Source organism: Solanum dulcamara, chromosome 5, assembly GCF_947179165.1.
Source record: "Solanum dulcamara chromosome 5, daSolDulc1.2, whole genome shotgun sequence".
Lineage (NCBI taxonomy): Eukaryota > Viridiplantae > Streptophyta > Magnoliopsida > Solanales > Solanaceae > Solanum > Solanum dulcamara.
The window spans coordinates 64,396,069-64,418,782 of NC_077241.1; the positions used below are offsets into that span (position 1 = coordinate 64,396,069).

The 22,714-nt window shown below is 37.5% G+C and overlaps 2 protein-coding genes across 3 annotated transcripts; both read left to right on the forward strand.

Moving 5' to 3' along the window:
- The first annotated feature begins 559 nt into the window (after nucleotides 1–559).
- LOC129889340 (tRNA (cytosine(38)-C(5))-methyltransferase 2) lies at nucleotides 560–18,486 on the forward strand. Of its 2 annotated transcripts, none has more exons than XR_008766885.1 (9): nucleotides 560–980; nucleotides 1,832–1,925; nucleotides 2,060–2,178; nucleotides 2,309–2,431; nucleotides 4,797–5,112; nucleotides 5,214–5,315; nucleotides 16,640–16,705; nucleotides 16,817–16,881; nucleotides 17,690–17,761. XR_008766885.1 is itself a non-coding variant. In XM_055964603.1 (9 exons), the coding sequence occupies exons 1-9, from the start codon at nucleotides 804–806 to the stop codon at nucleotides 17,763–17,765; spliced, it is 1,131 nt and encodes a 376-aa protein (XP_055820578.1). In that variant the 5' UTR covers nucleotides 565–803; the 3' UTR covers nucleotides 17,766–18,486. The 2 variants fall into 2 exon arrangements, 1 of the variants encoding a protein (XP_055820578.1); XM_055964603.1 differs by having other exon boundaries at nucleotides 565–980; nucleotides 5,221–5,315; nucleotides 17,690–18,486.
- Nucleotides 10,762–12,372, forward strand: LOC129889341 (uncharacterized). Its single transcript, XM_055964604.1, has one exon. It carries the CDS (start codon nucleotides 11,133–11,135, stop codon nucleotides 12,225–12,227), a length of 1,095 nt encoding a protein of 364 aa, XP_055820579.1. The 5' UTR covers nucleotides 10,762–11,132; the 3' UTR covers nucleotides 12,228–12,372.
- Nucleotides 18,487–22,714: the final 4,228 nt, after the last annotated feature.

Consider the following 22,714-nt stretch of genomic DNA (forward strand, 5'->3'; position numbering starts at 1 on the left):
CAATATAATTAATTTCAATATTATAATTTTTTTAAAAAGGACAGTCCGGTGCACTAAAGCTCCCGCTATGCGCAAGGTCCGGGGAAGGGCCCGACACAAGAGTCTATTGTACGCAGCCTTACCTTGCATTTCTGCCAGAGACTGTTTCCAAGGCTTGAACCCGTGACCTCCTAGTCACATGACAAGAACTTTATCAGTTACCATTTTCAATATTATAATTAATCATCACAAATTCTAGCATAACTTGTCTTCAGAATCAAACGAGCCTTGGGGAACTAATAGTAAATGATTATATATTTTACGTAGGCATAATACATAAATATGTCATTTAACTTGGTTTTAACTAACATTTATATCCTCCAACTTTGGATATGCACAAGTACATATTTAAACTTGTATAAAATTAAACAAATAGACACGCGTATCCTGCGTGACATAATACACGTAGAATGTCATATAAGACACAAAATTATCATTATCATGTAGAATGCTAAGTAGAATGACTATGTCTATATATTTAAATTTATACAAATTTAAGTGTCTACTCATGCACACTCAATACACCCAAAATAGAGTCAAATTTATTGGCAAGATTGTGTGCCATGCCTTTTACATGTGTTGAGGGTCATATGAATAAGGGACCAAAATAGATGAATTTCAAAACTTAAGGGACACATTTGAGTTAAAAACTCTTGACAATTACAGAGCATCCCCGCCGACGGTATTTTGCCTGCGCCGGAAAAATATAGCAAAGCTGCGAATCCCTTTCAGTTTAGCTTCAAATTGTTGGAAAAAGCTAGTTGATGGAGTCGGAAGGTTCTAGAAATCTATGGCGAGTGCTGGAGTTCTACAGTGGAATTGGCGGTTTGCGGTATTCTCTGCTCAAAGCCGCCGTCAACGCCACCGTTGTGGAAGCTTTCGACATAAACGACATCGCTAATGACGTTTACCAGCACAACTTCGCTCACCGGCCTTTTCAGGTGCTCCAGAAGAAAATTACCACATAATTAATTGCTTTGTTTAACAAATTATTTACTTTTACTGATTCTCGTCCACTGTTGAAAAATTGTACTCCGTCTCGTTTTAGGATGCTAAGTTTAGAATATTTGTTTAGTTAGTGTAAATTTAGTGGAGAAGATATCATATCAGAGTTGGAAGTTTGATTAATTTATTGAACTTTAAAAACTGGTGAAAGTTTGTATAGAAGTGTTATTAGTGAAATGGTGTCCTACATTTTGAACGTATCAAATTGTGACGAATGTCATGTAAATTAGGATTGTGGGAGTAGCTTTTTCAGTCTTTATTCTGTCGATGAACATGAAGGAGAAAATACAGAATCCTGTCGTATACAAGATTATTCAGTTAGTTGTATTTAGAGACTTGAATGGGGTAGTATTTTCATTCTAAGACTAAGACTAATAAACGCTGTTATAGTAACAAAACATATATAGTTGTGGTTGTCTCTGCAGTAAAAAATTTGAATTATTTAGTATTTATTGAAGGAACATGTGGCATATCTAAGCTTTTTAGGTTCCTTTTCTTTTCTATTTAGTAAGTAGAGAAAAAGTTGTATGGAGAGGAAGTAAAAGTGAGTTCTTTATTATGTATGAAAAGTTAACTTATTTTATTCTCACATGAAAAATATATTTTGGAAGCTTAATTTGAAATTGAGAGAGCATTTTAGTGTATTGAATTTTATACAAATGTCACTGATAATTTGTACTTATCAAAAAAGAATTTCATTGAGGACTTGTTTATCCATTGGTAGTTTCAGATGTTTTTATGATACTTAACTAGTATTGATAAAGTTTATATTTTTGGGTGACAATAGGGTAACATTCAGACTCTGAATGCCGCTGATCTTGACGGCTACAATGCTGATGCTTGGTTACTTTCTCCTCCTTGTCAGCCGTATACTCGACAAGGTGAATTGCATTCCCTGTTTTTTTTATAACTGTGGTGCACAGGCCAGCAACCATGTTCCCCCATTTTGCTTCTCTTTTCTTCTTCTTCTTATGGCCATATTAACTGAAACCTTTTTGTTACATTTGTGTGTCAGGACTCCAGAAAGGTTCTAGTGATGCGCGTGCATCATCATTTCTTAAAATTCTGGAACTTGTACCACAGTTATTGCGGCCTCCATCATATCTTTTTGTGGAAAATGTTGTAGGATTTGAGGTTTGTATCTTTCCCAATCCATGCTTCATTCTGCCACCTATGTTTTTACTAATTTATCCAGCTATCTTATGCTATATTGGGGCAGATGGTCACCTTGGAATATATATAAAGCCTTTTCCCTTTATTGCAGACTTCTGATACCCATGCGATATTGGTCGAAATATTGGAAAAGAATAATTTTGTTACACAAGAATTTATTTTGAGTCCGCTGCAATTTGGACTGCCATATTCTCGGCCTCGTTATTATTGCTTGGTATGTCTCTATGTCTTCTTCTTTGGGTTTGTATCAATAAAAAGGACTAGTGTCCATCTTCATCACATGTATTTTTTCATTCATTGCGCACTTTCTGGACTTCGTTTATTTTTTTAATAGTTGTCTATCCGTGATGTTGTTAATATTTTGAATTACACTTATTAAATGATGTGTTGAAATGAAATGAGCTGAGTAGAGCGGAATAGAAACGAAGGACTTCATATACCTAACCCAACTAGTTTTTGATTGATGTATAGTTAATTGTTTGATGGATTATACTTATATGACTGATGAGAAATGATTGAGATGCATTATGGGAACTGACTAAAATTTCCTCATTAAAGACAGAGTCTTTTGTGGGGAAAAATCACCGAGGAGCACAAAGAAAACAATTAAACAAATTGGGAGAACTTGGGTATTTCTCCTCTTTGGCTTATGAAGCTAACCGGCATGTTTAAGTAAAAGTTTTCCTATTTTTCCCAGATAATGGGAAAGGATAGGTAGTTTTACCTACTGATTGTTGTCGATTCTTCTCAACAACTAAATTTAACATATTGAAACTTGTAAGTTGCATCTTTCACAACTTAAAGTTCATTGTGCTTAAGCAAACATGTTGTGCAGAGCAAAGTATATCGTTTTGTTTGATTACTAAGTGTCAAAGTCAATGTTCATATTGGGCAGAGACGAGCAAAGATATGAAAGCTTAGTCAAATGTTTAACATCTAGTAACTAACATGGTTCCTCTTAAACCTCCAAATAATATTCAGTACACGATATTTTTTTGTTAACTGCTTTTTCAGTTACCTTTTTTATATGCTTAATCATTACTAGGGATCATACATTTTAGATTACAGTTGGATGTTTCATTTATAAAGAACTTGGGTCACGTAGTTGACTAACATTTTAAAGGTAAAAATGCAGTACTGTTTTGATTTTAGGCCAGACGTAGCTTGGTATACCTTGTTGTAGCCCTTAATCTGTTCTAAAGTAATTGTTTTTAGTTGCCCCCAGAGATTTGGTGTAGTGGTAAGAGGGCAACGCGTAATGTATATGTTATATGTGCATGTCAAGGGTTCGAACGTTGTGGCAGACGAAAGTCTTCAAGCAGAGAAGGGTAGAGAGGCGGGCCCATTATCCATTTTAAGTTTTGAACCATGCAAACCTTGAGAATTTTTTTGCTATGAGAAAATGTAATTGTCTTGAGTTATCCTTATGTTAGTCCATTATTCTTACCTGTTATGTCCCTTAAACCCATAGGCAATAAACAGTTATCTAGTATTTTGTTCGTCCCAATTTATGTGGCATACTTTTCTTTTTAGTTTGTCCCAAAAAGAATATCATACTTCCTTATTTAGAAATCATTTGACTATAAACTTCCATTTTACCCTTGATGAGACGATATATAGCCACACAAATGTTTATGACTTTTTCTAGACCACAAGTTTCAACAGTCTGTCTTTCTTTCTTGACCTCCGTGCTCAATCATCTCCACATAAATTGGGACGAAGGGAGTATTGGAAAAGTTTAGGTGACTTTATGGACAGGCTTATAGATTGCAGAAGACCTGCTTGAGTTAGAAATTGAATAATCAACACTTTTCATTCTTAACATCATGGGAGTAAGCTGGGTAGTGCCAAGGACCTCAATGGAGCTTCTGAAGCTGGCTCTTTAATGGGATGGGAAAGGCAAAAGTGCAAACCTGGAACTCAATCCCCTCCGCTATTTCATGGACCATTTGGAAAGAAAGGAATGCAAGAATTTTTGAAAGCAAAACTGGATCTGTAATTAGCATGAAGTACAGATGTATCTTCTTCACCTCTTTTGGGTGTAACATGGCTATTGCAAATGATACTAGATGCCATGTTAGGTTGCTCCTTACACTTGCAGCAGTGATGGTCTACTCTCTCTCTGTATGTTTCTTTAAAGCACTTTCTTGTTGCTGTATTTTCAATGAAATAACCTTTAATAATCAAAACAAATTGTTAAAGACTAGTTAGACATGGGAGTAGAAGGGGAGCCTTGGAGTCACTGGTAAAGTTGCTGTCATGTGACCAGGAGGTCACGGGTTCAAGCCTTGGAAACAGCCTCTGGCAGAAATGCAAGGTAAGGCTGCGTACAATAGACCCGTGTGGTCGGGCACTTCCCCGGACCCTGCGCATAGCGGGAGCTTAAGTGCACCGTGCTGCCCTTTTTTTAGTTAGACATGGGAGTTCAGTAAATTAGAATGCAAATGTGGCTTATTGGTGACCAAAATTCATTTCATAATAAGTTCTGTCCTTATGTATGTAATGCAATCAACTTATGGTTATTAATTTCTTTATATTGCAAAACACAAATTTAAATCACTGAAATTACTTTACTGCAGGCCAAAAGGAAACCTTTATCCTTTGAAGTCCCTGAATTTAACAATCAGCTTCTTCGGACCCCAGGTCCTTTACTTGGACAGACTGAAAGCACAATGGAAAAGGAACAGCTGCTGTCACCAAAGTACTGGGATGAGCTGCTTCAAGCTTGTCAACCTGTAGATGATTTTCTTGTATTTAAAACTTTTGGTAATGGGAAGGATTCATCAACTTACTCTTTCCATGCCAATGATTCTGTAAAATCAGATAGAAGTGATGAGGAAAATGATGTGTGCTTTGTTCCATCAAGCCTGATTGAAAGATGGGGAAGTGCCATGGGTATCCTTCTTCCTGTTGATTCCTACAGCTTCCTCTGTTTCTTATGTCATAATATATCTCTCTCTGCTCGTCAATTGTTGTTGGGTTTACATCCTTAAAAGATCATAGATATTGTTTATCCTCATTCAAAGCGTTGCTGTTGTTTTACAAAAAGCTATTACAGATATGTGAAGGGTACTGGCTCCCTGTTGGCAACTGTCCAGGTAAAGCTTTAAAGTATCATCATGACGTTTACTTTCTCCTTGAATATGTTTTTTTTTTCCAGTTGCCTTTATAATAAAATATAACAATTAAGAAAGAAACCCTGTAGATTCGAAAAGTTGGTTATAATCTTACTCTCTTTCGCTACTCCATGGGAGTTAGTATTTATTGTTCAGGGTTTCTGTAGAAATGGAGAAGGAAACTGAATAGCTGAATGTAAATTTTTGGAAACTCTAAGTTACATAAGATATCATACATGCAACCGTGCTTCTGTATAACATGGAGGATAAGTTGATTATTATTCATTTTCATAACCCATTACAATAAGTAGTTCCACAGTCTTCATAATTTTACGAGAGTTTTTCCTCATCTATTATGCCTCTTTCTGTCTTTAAATTAATTCAAAACCCTCACTTGAGCTTTTTGTTCTATGAGATTCATGTGCATTTTGTTCACACTGATCACATGGGCTCTTTGCTGCGTCGTTATGGAGGTTTATCTCTCTTCCACCCCCTCAATAGTGAAATGTTCTTTTAGATGTTAAAAATTACAGTAACAGAAGCAGTTATAACACCTAGAATGTTCTAGTGGTCAATGAAGGTGGAATGAAGACTATAAGGGGTCGTTTGGTAGGGTTTATAAAAATAATTCTAAATAAAGTGTATTAGTAATGCCTGCATTAGTAATGCTTGCATTAATTATACATAGATTATTTCTTATGCATTGTTTGGTTTGGTATATTAAAAATAACATGCATTGCATAAAATTATTTATTTATAAAGATATCCTTCACAATTATGGTGGAAAAAACGTAAAAAGGGTTTTGAGAGGTAATTGGGTCTTTAACCATGTTAATGCATGCATTATATCCCCTTGCATTACTAATACCTAGAAATCCATGGTATTAGTAACAGACACCTTAATATACAATAGATCTATTGTATAACTAAGCATTAGTTATACATTGTATAAAAAGTTTACCAAACAAGGTATCACTAATACACAAAGCTAATGTTAATACACTCTACTAAACGGCCCCTAAGAGACGAGAATTTTGACGCTTTCCCCCGCCTACTATCTAGCTGCAATCCTTCCCTTAACCCTAATCATGCTTAAGACATTGAATTGGATGCTTCTTACCCCTAAAGTCAATAAATAGAAGAGTGGGGAGGGATTTTTGGCTATGTTAAATACAACTAGTAATACTTGTGTGAGGATGGTCATTGCTTGCCAAGTGGCATTTGTGGGGCCACAATAATGCATCATTTATGCATCTCTCCCTCTACACTCATCAGTCCCAGCAAAATCCCTACCCTGCTAATTGAGGCCTAAGGTATAGCACTAACTGTATTAAACATACAAGCAGTGACTTTATTAATTGAAGAAATGAAAGTGGAAGATGGATCGACTATTGTGCCCAATGAAGCCCAACTATGTATTGCTCTAAATCCTTATTTAAAAAAAAGTGTACTGCTCTAAGAACAAAAGCCTTACACAACAACTTAATTCCAACAAACAAACATCAATTAGAATGATCTTTTACTCGGAAAAAGGAATGATTTTTACTCGGTTAAGATTTATTTTCTCGTCTAATTTTTTCCAAAAATTTGTACAATCATTTCCTGGAAACATGTATGGGATAAAAAATTAAATGTGGTAGACAAGAAACTTGATAGCATTTAATTTGAATTTACTTGAAAAACCAGAGACTTTGTGTTGGGAGATTTAGAACATACAGAGAGGCGTTGCGATTTTGGGTATTGTAGGAGTATTAAGGTCGAGGAGGTTAAGAGTGTCGTTCGTAGGATGCGCTGGGGAAGAGCAACCGGACCTGACGAGATTCCTGGGGAATTTTGGAAGAGCACGAGTTCGGTAGATTTGGAGTGGTTGACTAGGTTATTTAATGTCATCTTTAAAACGGCAACGATGCCCAAAGAATGGAGGTCGAGCATAATGATCCCTCTATACAAAAATAAAGGGGATATCCAGAGTTGCAACAACTATAGAGGTATTAAGCTACTAAGCCATACTATGAAACTGTGGGAAAGAGTGGTAGAGATGAGGGTGAGGAGAGACGTGTCTATTTCAGAGAACCAGTTTGGATTTATGCCGGGACGCTCAACTACAGAAGCCATCCATCTTATGAGGAGACTGGTGGAGCAGCATAGGGAGAGGAAGAGGGACTTGCATATGGTATTCATCGACCTAGAAAAGGCTTATGATAAAGTCCCAAGAGAAATACTATGGACATGTTTGAAGGCTAAAGGTGTACCTATGGCATACATTAGGGTGATCAAGGACATGTACGAGGGAGCCAAAACCAGGGTAAGGACAGTAGGAGGGGACTCAGAGCACTTCCCAGTGGTGATGGGGTTGCATCAAGGATCAGCTCTTAGTCCTTTTTTATTTGCCTTGGTGATAGATGGATTGACGCGACAAATTCAAGGTGCGGTGCCATGGTGTATGCTTTTCGCGGATGACATAGTCCTGATCGATGAGACTCGCCACGGAGTTAACGCTAAGCTGGAGGATTGGAGACATACCTTGGAGTCTAAAGGGTTTAAGTTGAGTAGGACAAAGACAGAGTACTTAGAGTGCAAGTTCAGTGAGACACCTCAGGAGGTTGATGTTGAAGTTAGGCTTGGTGCTCAGGTCATCCAAAAGAGAAGTAGTTGCAAGTATCTTGGGTCTATCATGCAAGGCAGCGGGGAGATTGACGATGATGTCACACATCGTATTGGGGTAGGGTGGATGAAATGGAGGCTCGCTTCCGGAGTGCTATGTGACAAGAATGTGCCACCAAAACTTAAGGGCAAGTTCTACAAAGTGGTGGTTAGACCGGCTATGCTGTATGGGGCGGAGTGTTGGCCAGTTAAGACTTCTCACATTCAAAAGATGAAAGTTGCTGAGATGAGAATGCTGAGATGGATGTGTGGGCACACTAGGAGCGACAGGATTAGAAATGAGGCTATTCGGGACAAGGTAGGAGTGGCCTCGGTGGAAGACAAGATGCGGGAAATACGACTGAGATGGTATGGACATGTGAAGAGGAGAGACACAGATGCCCCAGTGCGGAGGTGTGAGAGGCTGGCCATGGATGGTTACAGAAGAGGTAGGGGTAGGCCGAAGAAGTATTGGGGAGAGGTGATTAGACAGGACATGACGCAGTTACAGCTTACGGAGGACATGACCTTAGATAGGAGGGTGTGGAGGACCCACATTAGGATAGAAGGCTAGTTCATAGTCTCGTTATTCTTCTCTATTCATAGGTGTAGTAGTGCATTACGATCTCTTGCGCTTTGACTTCTGATTTCTGTTATTTCTGTTATTATTTATTACTTTCTATGCTTTGATTACTCAATTTTACCTGTGACGCTTTCATTATTTATTTAATCGTTATTTGTTATTAGTCTTTATTTATTTGTATTTATTTGTCATCTATTCGTTATTTGTTTGTTGTTTTTTTTCTCATAAAGCTTTTAATTTTCTATTCTTATCTAACATTTTTTTTATGCATTTATGCTTTTACTGAGCCGAGGGTCTCCAGGAAACAGCCGTCCTACCTTGGTAGGAGTAAGGTCTGCGTACATTCTACCCTCCCCAGACCCCATGTTGTGGGATTTCACTGGGTTGTTGTTGTTGTTGAAAAACCAGGTCCAACTGGGATAACCCCTGTTGTCAAAGTAGAATAATGTGCCAGGGCCATTGTGAATGATGCTTATTGTGGGGAGAGATATGTTGTTATGCCAGCTTGGTTCGGGGTAACCTTTGTGGAAGGTTTTATACCTAGAGGTTGTTGAGTGGATTTTAAGGTTTTTGTGCCTTACCGGTTCAGGAACTTCACCTAAAGATGCTGATGGATAAATGTGTATGGGAGGAGATGATGTGAAACATGCTCGGGAATTCAAAGAAATTGAAGGTGGATTCTTCAACCTCACATGAACACCGAGAACAATTATGGGAAACAATAAAAGGATAGGAAGAATAAGAGAATTGTTAAGATAAACACACACCTAAGTAGTAATTACCTAGACATATGTAAATGCAATCAATAATTTTAAATCTAGGATAGGAAGAAAGAAAAGATTATTCTAGAGTTGAAATGCAATTAACTAACTCAAAGAAACAATGAAGGGAATTTAGGAACTAATTAGATTAATATTCAAATAAGAGATACAATCCTAAGGGAGAAGGGATATGACTCATGCATGAATTACTACCTTGTAGTAATTTAAGAGAGGTTCAACCCCAATTTTCAAACAGTAACCTAAACTCATCCTCTAAAATAAACCGCCCTTTAAGAAGAAAGACAATATCCACAATATGTTTATGTGGATATTTAAAGAGTGGAGAACAAGGTCCAAGACAATTAAAAGCCCAAAAGGAGAAGGAAGACACATGTCCTTGGTCGTTAAAAGGTATTTTCGTATTTTTTTTGTTCTTAGAGTAATGAATCCTAGTATAAATAGGCTAGTAGGTTTTTCTCTTTGAAGGGAGATTTATTTGGATGATGAGCTTAGGTTATTCTTTGAGAGATAGAGATTTGTTCCATTCTTTTGAACCTCTGTTAAATTACTACAAGTTAGTAATTCATGTATGAGTTCATATCCCTTCTCCCTTTGGATTGCATCTCTTATTGAATGTTAATAATAAAACCTAGTTCGTTCTTCTCCGTTTGGACTTCTAATTATCTTGGACATTGTTCTCTACTCTTTAAATACCCACAAAACCATCTTGTGGATTTTGAAGTTCGGAAAGAAGCCTACATTTCATGATGGCCACCTCATACTCCATAGGGGATACTAGGGAGGGAGGGGTGATGGGATGAGGAGGGGGAAGAAGAAAATGAAAGAAAGAGAAGTGGTGGACAGGAGTGGAGTTGGGCTTGGGCTTGGGCTTGCTGGGATGGTGTGTGAAGAGATAGGGAGAGAGGAATAATGCATTATTTTGGGGCCCACAAATGCCACTTGGCAAGCAACAACCACTCTCACACAAGTTTTACCTTGTATTTAACACAAAGTAAAGTGTCTCTGACCTGGGTTCAAATTCAGCAAAGGGGGTAAAGTTAATTTCTTCTCAAATTAAGTCTTGGTAGACAGAGTTATCCAATACATTTACTAGTGGAAGGATGCAGGTACCGGTGTAATACTCATGGTATGCACAAATTGACCAGGAAAACATCTTTGTAAAAAAATAGTTATGGTCATTTATCTACTTGAAAAACAATTTATTTACTTGTCATTTTTTATTATTTTTTTACTTATGGTTGTATAATATGCACTGATTTGCTTATGGAAGTGGGAATTTTTGCGACTTACTGTTTTCTCTGAAACTAAAGTACTCCCTCCATCCACCCTTACTTGTCCATGTTTGACTTGGCACACCCTTAAGAAGCAATAAATAAAGTGTTAATTTATCATTAAAAGTCATTATTGCGGATGATGGAATTGGCTAATGTTAGCTGCACCTAATCTCATCTAATTATGTCCCGGAAGAATTAGTTAGAGGCAGTTAGAATGCGTCAGAATTAGTTAGAGTTAGTTATGCTGCAGCTGTGAAGTTAGTTATGCTGCAGCACACAATTTCTGCTTCTCTGCATCTATAAATACATAGTGAAGCAATTGTATATAACTCTCTTTTTGATCTTCATCTAATATAGATCTCTCAGCCTTCATACACTCCTCTAATGGAGATCTTGTAGTTTCACCATTTTGGATCAGATTTCTTCATGGTGTCAGAGCCGCGAATCAGTCAGTGATTCAAGCGAAGTCGATCAGTTACAGATTGTGAACTCGAGCACTCAGAATCTGTGAAGAACAATGGTGAGCACAGATACAATGGATGATGTGGAGAAGCAACGTAACCATCCTCTTCATCTTCATAATTCTGATACTCCAGGGATTCCCTTGACCACAATTCTGCTCACAGGAGTCGAAAACTATACGATATGGAGCAGATCGATGCTGCTCAATCTGAGAGCTAAGAGCAAAATTGGATTCGTCAAAGGAACCTGCAAAAGGAGTGATTACAGTAGTGATTTGGAAGAGCAATGGGAGAAATGCAATGCTTTTGTCCTATCATGGATTGTCCACTCAGTTTCGAAGGAACTCATGAATGGGATCATGTATGCATCAGATGCAGCAACTGTGTGGGCAGATCTAAAGGAAAGGTTTGACAAAGTTGATGGATCTAGAGGTTACCAGTTGCATAGAGACATATGCACCATTGCTCAGGGAACCTCATCTGTTTCAGCTTATTTCACTAGGTTGAGATTACTTTGGGTTGAGTTTGATGCACTGATTGCACCTCCATCATGTGGTTGTCCCAACTCTAAAGAGTATGCAGGACATTTGGAGTATATGAGACTGTATGCATTTCTGATGGGACTCAATGAATCATACAATCAAGCCCGTAGTCAAATCCTAATGATGATCCCTTTGCCATCAGTCAACAAGGCTTACTCAATGATCATGGCTGATGAAAGTCAAAGAATCACAGCTGGTTCATATTCAGGAGGAGATATGGGAGAATCCTCTTCTACAGCCTTGTATGCTAGTAAAGGGAAAGAACATGTGAATGAACATCAGTCAGTTAATTCATATCCATCTGCACTTTATGCAGGAAAACCAGCATTTCATAAGCAAGGGAGAAATTTCAACTTAAAGTGTGAAGTGTGTAGAAAGAAAGTTCACACTAAGGAAACATGCTACAAGGTCATTGGTTATCCATCTGACCTCAAATACAAGAGGAGATTAGGAAATGGAGGAGGCCACACCAGAATGGCAAATGCAATTGAACACAGTGAAGTTGAACACAATGATCCATTTGGTGCAGTTGCAAAATCTATGCAGGGACAGGATGCTGATTATCATTTTGCACCAGGACCTGCTTTCACAAAGGAACAGTACAATTAGATACTGAACCTGTTGAGCAAAGATAGAGCTCATGAAACAACAGGTGACATGACAGTCAACATGGCAGGTACTAATATTGGTTCTTCTATACCACAAAGTGGTAATGAGAATGATAATGAAATAGCTCTCACAACATATACCAATCATAAGGGATGGATAGTGGACTCAGGAGCTACCAAACATATCACTTCTAACATAAATAAATTGTTAAATGCATCAGAAGTACCTGAGGGAAGTAGAAACAAAGTTTACTTACCTAATGGACAATGCACTACAATAACCAGTACTGGTAGTTATAGATGGAACACATGGGAACTTTTGGGAGATGTGTTGGTTGTGCCTAACTTCAAGTATGATTTGTTATCTGTATCACAACTCACTAGACAATTGAAATGTTCTGTAAATTTTTTCCCTGAGTTCTGTGTCTTTCAGGACCTCTCAACTGGGAGAGTCAAGGGGATTGGTAAAGAGTCTGGAGGCTTATATCTGTTGGTAGAACATCCTTCTAAACCACTGATGGATGAAGAGGTCAAGTTGCTAGCAGTAGAGACTAATAAAGTGGAAGAAGTCATTTGGCACAGAAGACTGGGGCATCCTTCAATAAATGTGCTTAGAAAGCTATCATTAGCAAGTAGTAAGCATGCTAGTAATGAATGTATAGTCTGTCCCCTAGCTAAGCAGACTAGACTTGTTTTTCCTATGAGTTCTACTAGAAGTAAGCATGTATTTGATATAATTCATCTAGATGTCTGGGGGCCATACAAGGTTGCCACTCATAATGGATATAGATATTTTTTGAGTCTTGTTGATGACTGTTCCAGGATGACATGGTTGTATCTACTCAGGCTAAAAACAGATGTTATCACTGTATTAAGGAATTTCTTTTTTGATGGTGAGAACTCAATTCTCTTGTTCTGTTAAGGTGTTGAGATCAGATAATGGTGGTGAATTCTTTAACCAAGAATGTAAAATGTTGTTTGAATCATTGGGTATCATACACCAAAGTAGTTGTCCACACACTCCTCAGCAGAATGGAGTGGTGGAAAGGAAACACAGACATATCTTGGAAGTTGCTAGAGCTATCAGGTTTCAAGGTGGAATTCCCATAAGGTTTTGGGGTGAATGTGTTCTATCAGCAATATACTTAATAAATAGATTGCCTACAACTGTGCTGAAAGGGAAGTCTCCATTTGAAGTCTTTCACAAACATAAACCCAAACTTGATCACCTGAGAACAATAGGTTGCCTATGCTATGCAACCAAAGTTGTTAAACATGACAAGTTCTCCCCAAGAGCAGCTGCTTGTGTTCTCATGGGCTACTCTATGACACAGAAAGGTTACCTGCTCTATGACTTGCAAGACAAGAAGTTCTTAGTAAGTAGAGATGTCATTTTCAAGGAACATGTGTTCCCTTTCACTAACTTGCAGGATGCACAATTACCTGTACTTACTGCACAACCACAGATGACTACAGATGACCAGTCTAGTGATCATACTGCAGATGACACTATGCCTACTGAAGGAATGGAATCAAGCCATAATGACACCATTGCAGATGATGGAATTGCTGATCTAGTTATTGTTGATTCCCCTGATGGTACTGTTGATAGTAATGATGTGAATCCTTGTCATGCCATCAGAAAGTCCACAAGATCTGTTCATCCCCCAATCTGGCATAAGGACTACATTACCACTAGCAGGAGTTCTGACAGACAGCAGCCCCATTCTGTGGCCAAGTATATGTCTTATGCTCAACTTTCACCATCTTATCAAGCTTACCTGTGTAAAACTTCAGTTGGCTTAGAACCTAAGACCTATGAAGAGGCTGTCAAAGACAACAAATGGATCTTGGCCATGCAGGAGGAACTACAGGCCTTGCAGGACAATGATACATGGGAGCTCATGCCTTTGCCTCATGGAAAGTCTCCCATTGGATGCAAATGGGTATTTAAGATCAAATACCAATCTAATGGTGAGATTGAGAGATACAAAGCAAGGCTGGTTGCCAAAGGGTATAATCAGACTGCAGGGATAGACTATCAAGAGACTTTCTCACCAGTTGTGAAGATGGTGACAGTCAGAATCATCATTGCAGTTGCAGCAGCTGAAAATTGGGACATATATCAAATGAATGTCTACAATGCATTCTTGCAAGGTGATCTCTCTGAGGACGTGCTTATGGAATTGCCTCAAGGACTACATGTTCAGGAGAAGCGACAGCAACCTGTAGTTTGCAAGCTTATCAAGTCCCTCTATGGACTAAAGCAAGCTTCCAGACAATGGAACTTCAAATTGACTGAAGCTCTAGTGAATTCTGGTTATGAGCAAAGTCACTTTGACTACTCCCTTTTCTCAAAAAGAAAGGGAGGTAGTGTGGTAATGATCCTAGTATATGTAGATGACTTGATCATCACTGGGAATGATCAAACACTAATCCAGGAAACCAAGAGAGTGTTGCACCACAACTTCAAAATTAAGGACTTGGGGCAGCTCAGGTTTTTTGTGGGGATTGAATTTAGTAGGTCCAAGAAGGGAATCTTGATGAACCAGAGAAAGTATGCATTAGAACTCATTTCTGAAGCTGGCTTGGCAGCAAGAAGGACAGCCTTGACACCACTTGAATGCAATGTGAAACTGACCACAGTTGATCATGATGATGGTGAGCTGTTTGTTGACATTCACAAGTATCAAAGATTGGTTGGCAAGTTATTGTATCTGACCATAACCAGGCCTGACATTGCCTACACTGTCCAAACTTTGAGCCAATTTCTACAGAAGCCTAAGGTTCAACATTGGGATGCAGCCTTGAGGGTGCTTAGATATATTAAAAATGAGCCTGGGCTGGGATTACTGATGTCCTCTGGGAAGAGCATGAAGCTCACAGGGTTTTGTGATGCAGATTGGGCTGCTTGTCCCAACACAAGAAGGTCAGTTACAGGTTACCTATTGAAACTAGGTGACTCCCTCATTTCTTGGAAGTCCAAGAAGCAGGTCACTGTGTCAAAAAGCTCAGCAGAGGCAGAATATAGAAGCCTAGCAGCTCTAACAGCAGAGGTGGTTTGGACTACTAACTTGTTCAAGGAACTGAAGATCACAATTGAAAGGCCTGTTACCATATTTTGTGACAGTAAGGCAGCAATACAAATTGCTGCCAATCCGGTCTTCCATGAAAGAACTAAGCATATTGAAATCGATTGCCACTTCATTAGAGAAAAGGTGACTAGTGGCCTGATTCAGCCCACCTACATCAATACCAAGGACCAGCAGGCTGATCTACTGACCAAAGCACTTGGGAAGATTCAACATGACACATTATTTTCCAAACTAGGAGTCCTGAACATTTTCAGTACACCTAGTTTGAGGAGGAGTATTGCGGATGATGGAATTGGCTAATGTTAGCTGCACCTAATCTCATCTAATTATGTCCCGGAAGAATTAGTTAGAGGCAGTTAGAATGCGTCAGAATTAGTTAGAGTTAGTTATGCTGCAGCTGTGAAGTTAGTTATGCTGCAGCACACAATTTCTGCTTCTCTGCATCTATAAATACATAGTGAAGCAATTGTATATAACTCTCTTTTTGATCTTCATCTAATATAGATCTCTCAGCCTTCATACACTCCTCTAATGGAGATCTTGTAGTTTCACCATTTTGGATTAGATTTCTTCAGTCATCTCACTCATTGGGAAATGAATTAGAAATAACTAGCACTTAATAATAAAGGTAAAATAGATATAAAATGACAAATTATCTCCTGGGTTTCCAAACTAGACAAGTAATAGTGGACATCTATTTTTAGTATTTTTAGTATAATGGACAAGTAAAAATGGACAGAGGGAGTACTAAACTGCTCCATTTGATTAAGGCTGGTTTCTCTAGTTTCTAAGATGAAGTGCTGTGTATTTGAAAGTCTTTTTTTTCCTTTGATCCCGTGATTAATCAAAATGGTCTTCGGTTTTATTTAGTTTGATCTGGATATTTTATACTGATGTTGGATTATTCATTCTATTTTCTCCGTGTTATTAAAAGTCATTGGTTCATCGCTTAAAGCGACGCGAAATGAGGAATTATCGCCTCATGGAGAAGCATGTGCTTCAAACAATGATGTAAAAGTGATCCCAGTAACAAGCAATCTCAATTTTGAGGAGCTGTCACACTGCGTGTCTACAGAGGCATTATTGTATATTATAGGTTAACATTAGTTATTTTAATTGTAATTTGGCTATTATGTTGCTTAACTCTTATGTGTTCAGGAGTGTTCAATTTTTTGTAACTTGTACACTTGACTTCAAGGAAGCATGCACTTCAGTTTACGCTCTTCAATCCTCATGCACCTTGTCATGTTTTTGTGCTTTGCGCTTTTAAAAATGTTTCTCTCCGATGATTTCATGGGGTACCATTTCATAAATACAGGAAAAGACAGAGAATGGAACACCTTCACTGCAGAATCTGTCTCTTAGATACTTCACACCTAGGGAGGTATTCATTTCTCTTCAGATTTGAGAAATATTTCTCTCTTCTTACTTCTTTGCTTTCTTTTGGGAAATAAAGCACTATAGATTCAAGACATCTCACAGCTCTTGATTGTAGGTTGCGAATTTGCATTCTTTTCCAGAAGACTTCCAGTTTCCACAACACATCAGTCTTCGCCAACGGTACATCTTTTCTCCCAGTACTTATACTTCATTATTAATGAATCATTTTTTCCTCAAGTCTTGTGATTTTGTAGGTCAAATAGTTAGTGCGTAATTGTTGTTTGTTATTCATAGAAACTGATGTTGCATAGGCCTTAAGGACATTGTCGATCTTGTACTGATGTTTTACAAAATTTTCCAAGCCCTGTCTTGCTACGAGCCATTTTGACTTTTCCCATCTTCGAAACAGTGTACCCCTTCCTCTTCATTTTATATGGTGGTGTTTGACCGGGCACGGAGTTTAAGAAAGAAAGAAATTTACATATCATCATCACAGTTAGAACTTGTGGTCTTAAACACACCACGTCCTTTTTTTTGGCTATAAGAACATATCATTAAGGGTAAAACATGAAGTTTAAAGTTAAAGAATTTCCAAATACAGAAAGGTGTCGTTCATTTGGAACTGACTATAATGGAAAGAGTGTCATTTAACATGAAAGAGGGAGTATATTATGATTCTGATCACTTCATTGTTTGAGTTGGATAAAAGGTGATTAGACCTTATTTTAAATGCATATTTTCACTAGTGTACAATTAAATTAACAAACAAACAAGTACATTAATACTATGCAAAAATTGCCTGAGGTTGCCTTGTGAAATTGCAGTTGTCACTTTTGCTAGTTTTAATGCTATCCCTGCAAGAATGAGAGAGGAGGGCCAGGTGTTCGTCCTGGAATCCTGGCTTTACTTTACGAGATTGCAGCAAATCTGTTCTGGGTTTCATAAAAGAATCGCTTGCTAACATATGCCTTTGGTTTTTTTGGTGCAGTTATGCAATGCTAGGAAATAGTTTAAGTGTGGGAGTGGTTGCTCCATTGCTTCAATATCTCTTCATCAACCCTTGATGATTACTGTAATGCTAGGAAATAGTTTAAGTGTGGGAGTGGTTGCTCCATTGCTTGAATATCTCTTCATCAACCCCTCATGATTATGATTATGCTATTATCTGAAGCTCCATCTGTACAAGTTTTGCTGGATAAAAATTCACAGCCAACAGTTTTTCACCTGATGGTCTAGTAGAAGGATGCACTCAAGAAAAGCAGTGCTGACACGTTGATGCAGAAGAACAATCTGTAGCCAGCATTTCCATGACTTGATCCAGGTGAGGGGGTTGCGTTTTGACTTCAGCAAATCGTGTTAAAGAGAGAAACATGGGATGCTTCTTCTGCATTCTGCTCATTGGCTGCATAGAATGGTTCTCAGCTTCACTCACAATATTTTGAAATGTATGAAATTGAAGCCATTGCCAGCCGCCAGAGGTGCTTGCCTAATTTCATCTCTGAGATCTATCCAAATAGTTCCAAGGTTGGGAAAAAAGTAAAACATTTGAATTAAGCAGAAGAAGATTTCACTAATCCTCCATGATTAAACAGATTAAAGTGATGTTTATTACTCAATATTGTAACTTTAAAAGCTCTTAAGAAATATCTGTTGCATGCAAAAAATGTTATCTAGAATTATTGCACTCAGAAATTATATTTTGATTCCATTTTTTTGGTAGTTGTTATTTTCTGATTTAAAAAATCAGTGCAATAATTATAATTGTTGGAACAATATTACCCTATCACAATAACAAAAGTTGAGTTTTAATTTGGATGAGATTTGAGTTGTGAAATGATATCCAACATGGATGAACACTGAAACTTATGTTTTCGAATTATTTATTGAGTGGGGCTGGTGGATTAATAGAGTTTAAAATGTGTAATCAGATTTAATTGGGAAAAAAATGTGTCAACATAGACGCCACATAGGAAAATTTAGGTGGACCCTGAAGATTTAATGCAGTAGGGGTAAATATGACCCTAAGTTGAAGACAATTGAATTAAGAATGTATAGTGAAATTCTTATAGTGAAAGGCAAATATAACTTATTTGTGAGAACACTAGCAAATATGACTCTTTTTCGTAATTTTTATTGTATTCAATCTAGAGCAACAAGTTCTTCTTCAAGAATTTGAAAATAACTCTGAGACAAAAACAAAAAAAACTAATATAATGATCGAAAGGGATCAAAAAGTTGCAGCAGCTCTCCTAGGATATCCTTGCAAATGTCGTTACACTGCCATATAACATTGTAATAACCGTAGTAATAATTAGCACTACAAAACTTTAGCGTAGTGACCAATGACCTACAAATCATATTTAACTAATTATGACATAAATAGCATATAAGATTCACTAGAATAAAAAAAAAATGACAAAAAAACTTCACCATTGTAGAAAGACAGCTTGACGTGAGAATCAACTCTAATCTACTCTATATATAATCCATTCACAATTCAAAAAATGAAGAACCAACGTTCTCCTAATTAAACTCCTGACAACCCAACAACAATAAAGATGAGTTTATCATCTCCTCCAGCTTTTAACTATTCTATGCTCCCTTCAAACTTGATCCCGGGGGACGCGAATCCCCCGTGGATGAGCAAAGGTGACAATGCATGGCAGTTAGTAGCAGCCACCCTGGTGGGGCTACAAAGTGTACCAGGCCTAATAATACTCTACGGAGGAGCAGTGAAAAAGAAATGGGCAGTAAATTCAGCCTTCATGGTTTTATACGCCTTTGCTTGTGTACTACTATGTTGGGTTTGTTGGGGATACAGGATGTCATTTGGGGACAAACTTATACCAATATGGGGTAAAGTAGACGTCGCGTTAGAACAAGATTACCTCTTTCAGAAAGCATTTCTGGGGATGTTTCCTAATGCGACGATGGTGTTTTTCCAGTTTGTATTTGCAGCCATCACTTTGGTTTTGATAGCGGGTGCATTGCTTGGAAGAATGAATTTTTATGCTTGGATGTTGTTTGTACCATTGTGGCTAACGTTTTCTTATACCTTTGGTGCATACACTATTTGGTCAACTAATGGTTGGCTATCTGTTAATGGTATCATTGACTATTCTGGTGGATATGTCATTCATCTATCTTCTGGTGTAGCTGGTTTTACTGCTGCTTATTGGGTAAGGACACAACATTTCCCCTGTTTATCCTTAGTAACATATTCTTATAGCTATGGAATTGTTTGGATATGTTTAAGAACACTAGTTTTAAGGATACTTTTGGTGTAGTAATTACCTAATCAGATAAACTTATACAACTATATTTACCAAACATAGGGAGAATTTAAATTATTACATACCAAATATAGTGAGAGTTTCTGAAATTCACCTTGTATCACTTATACAACAGTTTGGAAATTCTCTATGTATCAGTGATATAAGAGTTTCTGAAGTTCTTTTTGTATCAGTAATACATCGATTCACTCGTATCAATAATACACCAACTCGCTTTGTATCAGTAATACGAAATTCCCTATGATACAACAATTCACTTTGTATCTATTGTTGTGTTACTGATATAGAACGAATTTTAGAAACTGTTATATCACTAATACAGTGCGAATTTCAGAAACTGTTGTATTACTACTAAAGAGCGAATTTCAAGAAACTATTGCTCCGTTTGGTAATTATCTTAACGGTCGCTATGTTTGATAATTAGGGCCTCAAACTATCACTATTTCTAAAAATTCATATTTTTTTCTCTCTATTGAAGAGCACTTTTCTATGATGTTATAATATTATTGCAGGTGGGTCCAAGGTCAACCAAGGACAGAGAGAGATTTCCACCAAATAACATACTTCTGATGCTGGCTGGGGCAGGACTACTGTGGATGGGGTGGTCAGGGTTCAATGGAGGTGATCCATATGCAGCCAACATTGATGCATCTTTGGCTGTATTAAACACACATGTTGCTGCTGCTACAAGCTTGTTAACATGGCTCATTCTTGATGTTATCTTCTTTGGAAAACCTTCTGTTATTGGTGCTGTACAAGGCATGATCACTGGCTTAGTTGCAATCACACCTGCTGCAGGTACCATAACAATTTTATCTTCACCACATGCTCCTTGTGTTCTTGTTACACTCTCTTTAAAAAAATATTAATAGTAAGAGTTATTCCACTAATTTCTACTATTCTTTGATCTTTCACCACATAAATGCACATTCTTTCACAGTAACAAAAACAGCTTTTAATGGTAATAAATATATGCACATTAACAAGGAGTGTTAAAGTCTTTACCAGCATTAATTAGTTAATTGTCATTTAATCCAATGTCGTTATAGACTATAAGGGCATTTATGGAGTGCTAAAATGTATATGCCTCTGCGAAAACATATTTAGCGACAATTAAGCTATTACTGTTAAAGATCATGTTTGTTGTACTGTATAAATGCAAAGGGAAAAACTGAAGAAAAACAATTATTAATTCTTTCTTGGTTTCTAAAATGACAAGTACTTTAAAACAACAATTTTCTATCAAAGATAACAAGTATTACAGGGTGTTTTAATTGTTTAATAAAACACAAACTTAAAGTACCAGTTCTTGGAAACTACCATAATAAATATCATTATGTTTATATATTTTATTTGTATCTAAATATATAACTTTCAGCACTTCTTATGGACTCGTTGAGAATGATTCTGATCTAGTTCATGGCTTATTAAAAGTAGAGGGCGCACTGGTGGGATCTTCACAGACAGAAAAAGATTGCAGTCAGTTTGATAATGATAGAGTGACATTACTTCTTCAGCCCGAACCAAGGAATTCCTTAGATACGGCTCTTGATCTATCCTTGATTAGAGATTATATGTATCGGGGTTTGAAGAAGGGGAGGGAGAAGGGCATATTAGGGGCATTCTTGTCATTTTAGGCACTCTATAATCATTAGCTTAAGACTGCACACTGAGTGTTTAAATATTTACATTATTAGGTTTACATTGTACTACAGAGGCAAAGACAGAATTTTTGGCTCCTCCACCCATACTAAGAGTTAACGTTTATAACAAAACAATTTTATAACCTAGAGTATGAGTACATGACATGTAAAAATTTATTGATCGCGACATTAGTGTATACAGTATAACTTAATTTAAACCCTTAGGACATGTTGGTGTGTAGGTGTTGTACAAGGATGGGCAGCCATAGTGATAGGACTATGTTCAGGCTCTATTCCATGGTTCACAATGATGGTAGTACACAAAAAATCTGAGCTTCTTCAAAAAGTGGACGACACAATGGCTGTCTTCCATACCCATGCTGTGGCTGGATGCCTGGGAGGACTCCTCACGGGGCTCTTTGCTAACCCGAGACTATGTTACCTTTTCTATGGCTACTATAACAAATATTATGGCCTCTTCTATGGGATTCACGACGGACAAGCCCACAAAGGACTCAGGCAAATGGGTCTCCAGCTTCTCGGGATTCTGTTCATTGTGGTGGTGAACGTTGTGATGACTAGCTTGATATGTTTATTCGTGCAGCTCATTGTACCACTGAGAATGTCAGAGGAAGATATGGAAATTGGAGATGAAGCTGCACATGGTGAGGAAGCTTATGCAATTTGGGGACAAGGTGATAGGCTTGAGAAATCTGCAGGATTTTCAGCTTATAATGATGACACTACTGCTGGAGCTGCTAAGTCTAGTTATAATACGTCTAGAAGTCAGGTCGAAATGGTCTAATTGAAAGTAATTTTCACGATATTGGTGATGTGCTAATGCATTTCTTTTGAGTTGTTCGTTTTATTTTGGTCTAGTTTTCTTTTGTCATAAGGATATAACTGATCATGATGATGTTAAGTGATCTTTTGCACTAGGTGCAGGCTGCAAGACTGCTTTTGGGCATTCATTAAATGCATTTCCTGAGGAAGTGATAATAATAAATACGAGACTTCAATTTCTTGTTATACAAGAATAGGGGCAAGAGATCAATTGCTTTGTTTGTTTGCTCACAT

What these genes read in the sequence shown, in the direction of transcription:
- LOC129889341 (XM_055964604.1), top strand. Translation starts at nt 11,133, where the DNA reads ATGGTGAGCACAGATACAATGGATGATGTGGAGAAGCAACGTAACCAT.
- LOC129889340 (XM_055964603.1), top strand. Translation starts at nt 804, where the DNA reads ATGGAGTCGGAAGGTTCTAGAAATCTATGGCGAGTGCTGGAGTTCTAC. An exon ending in TCGCTCACCGGCCTTTTCAG is followed by an intron (nt 981 to 1,831) that starts GTGCTCCAGAAG and finishes GGGTGACAATAG; the next exon opens with GGTAACATTCAGACTCTGAA. An exon ending in AAGATGGGGAAGTGCCATGG is followed by an intron (nt 5,113 to 5,220) that starts GTATCCTTCTTC and finishes AAAAGATCATAG; the next exon opens with ATATTGTTTATCCTCATTCA.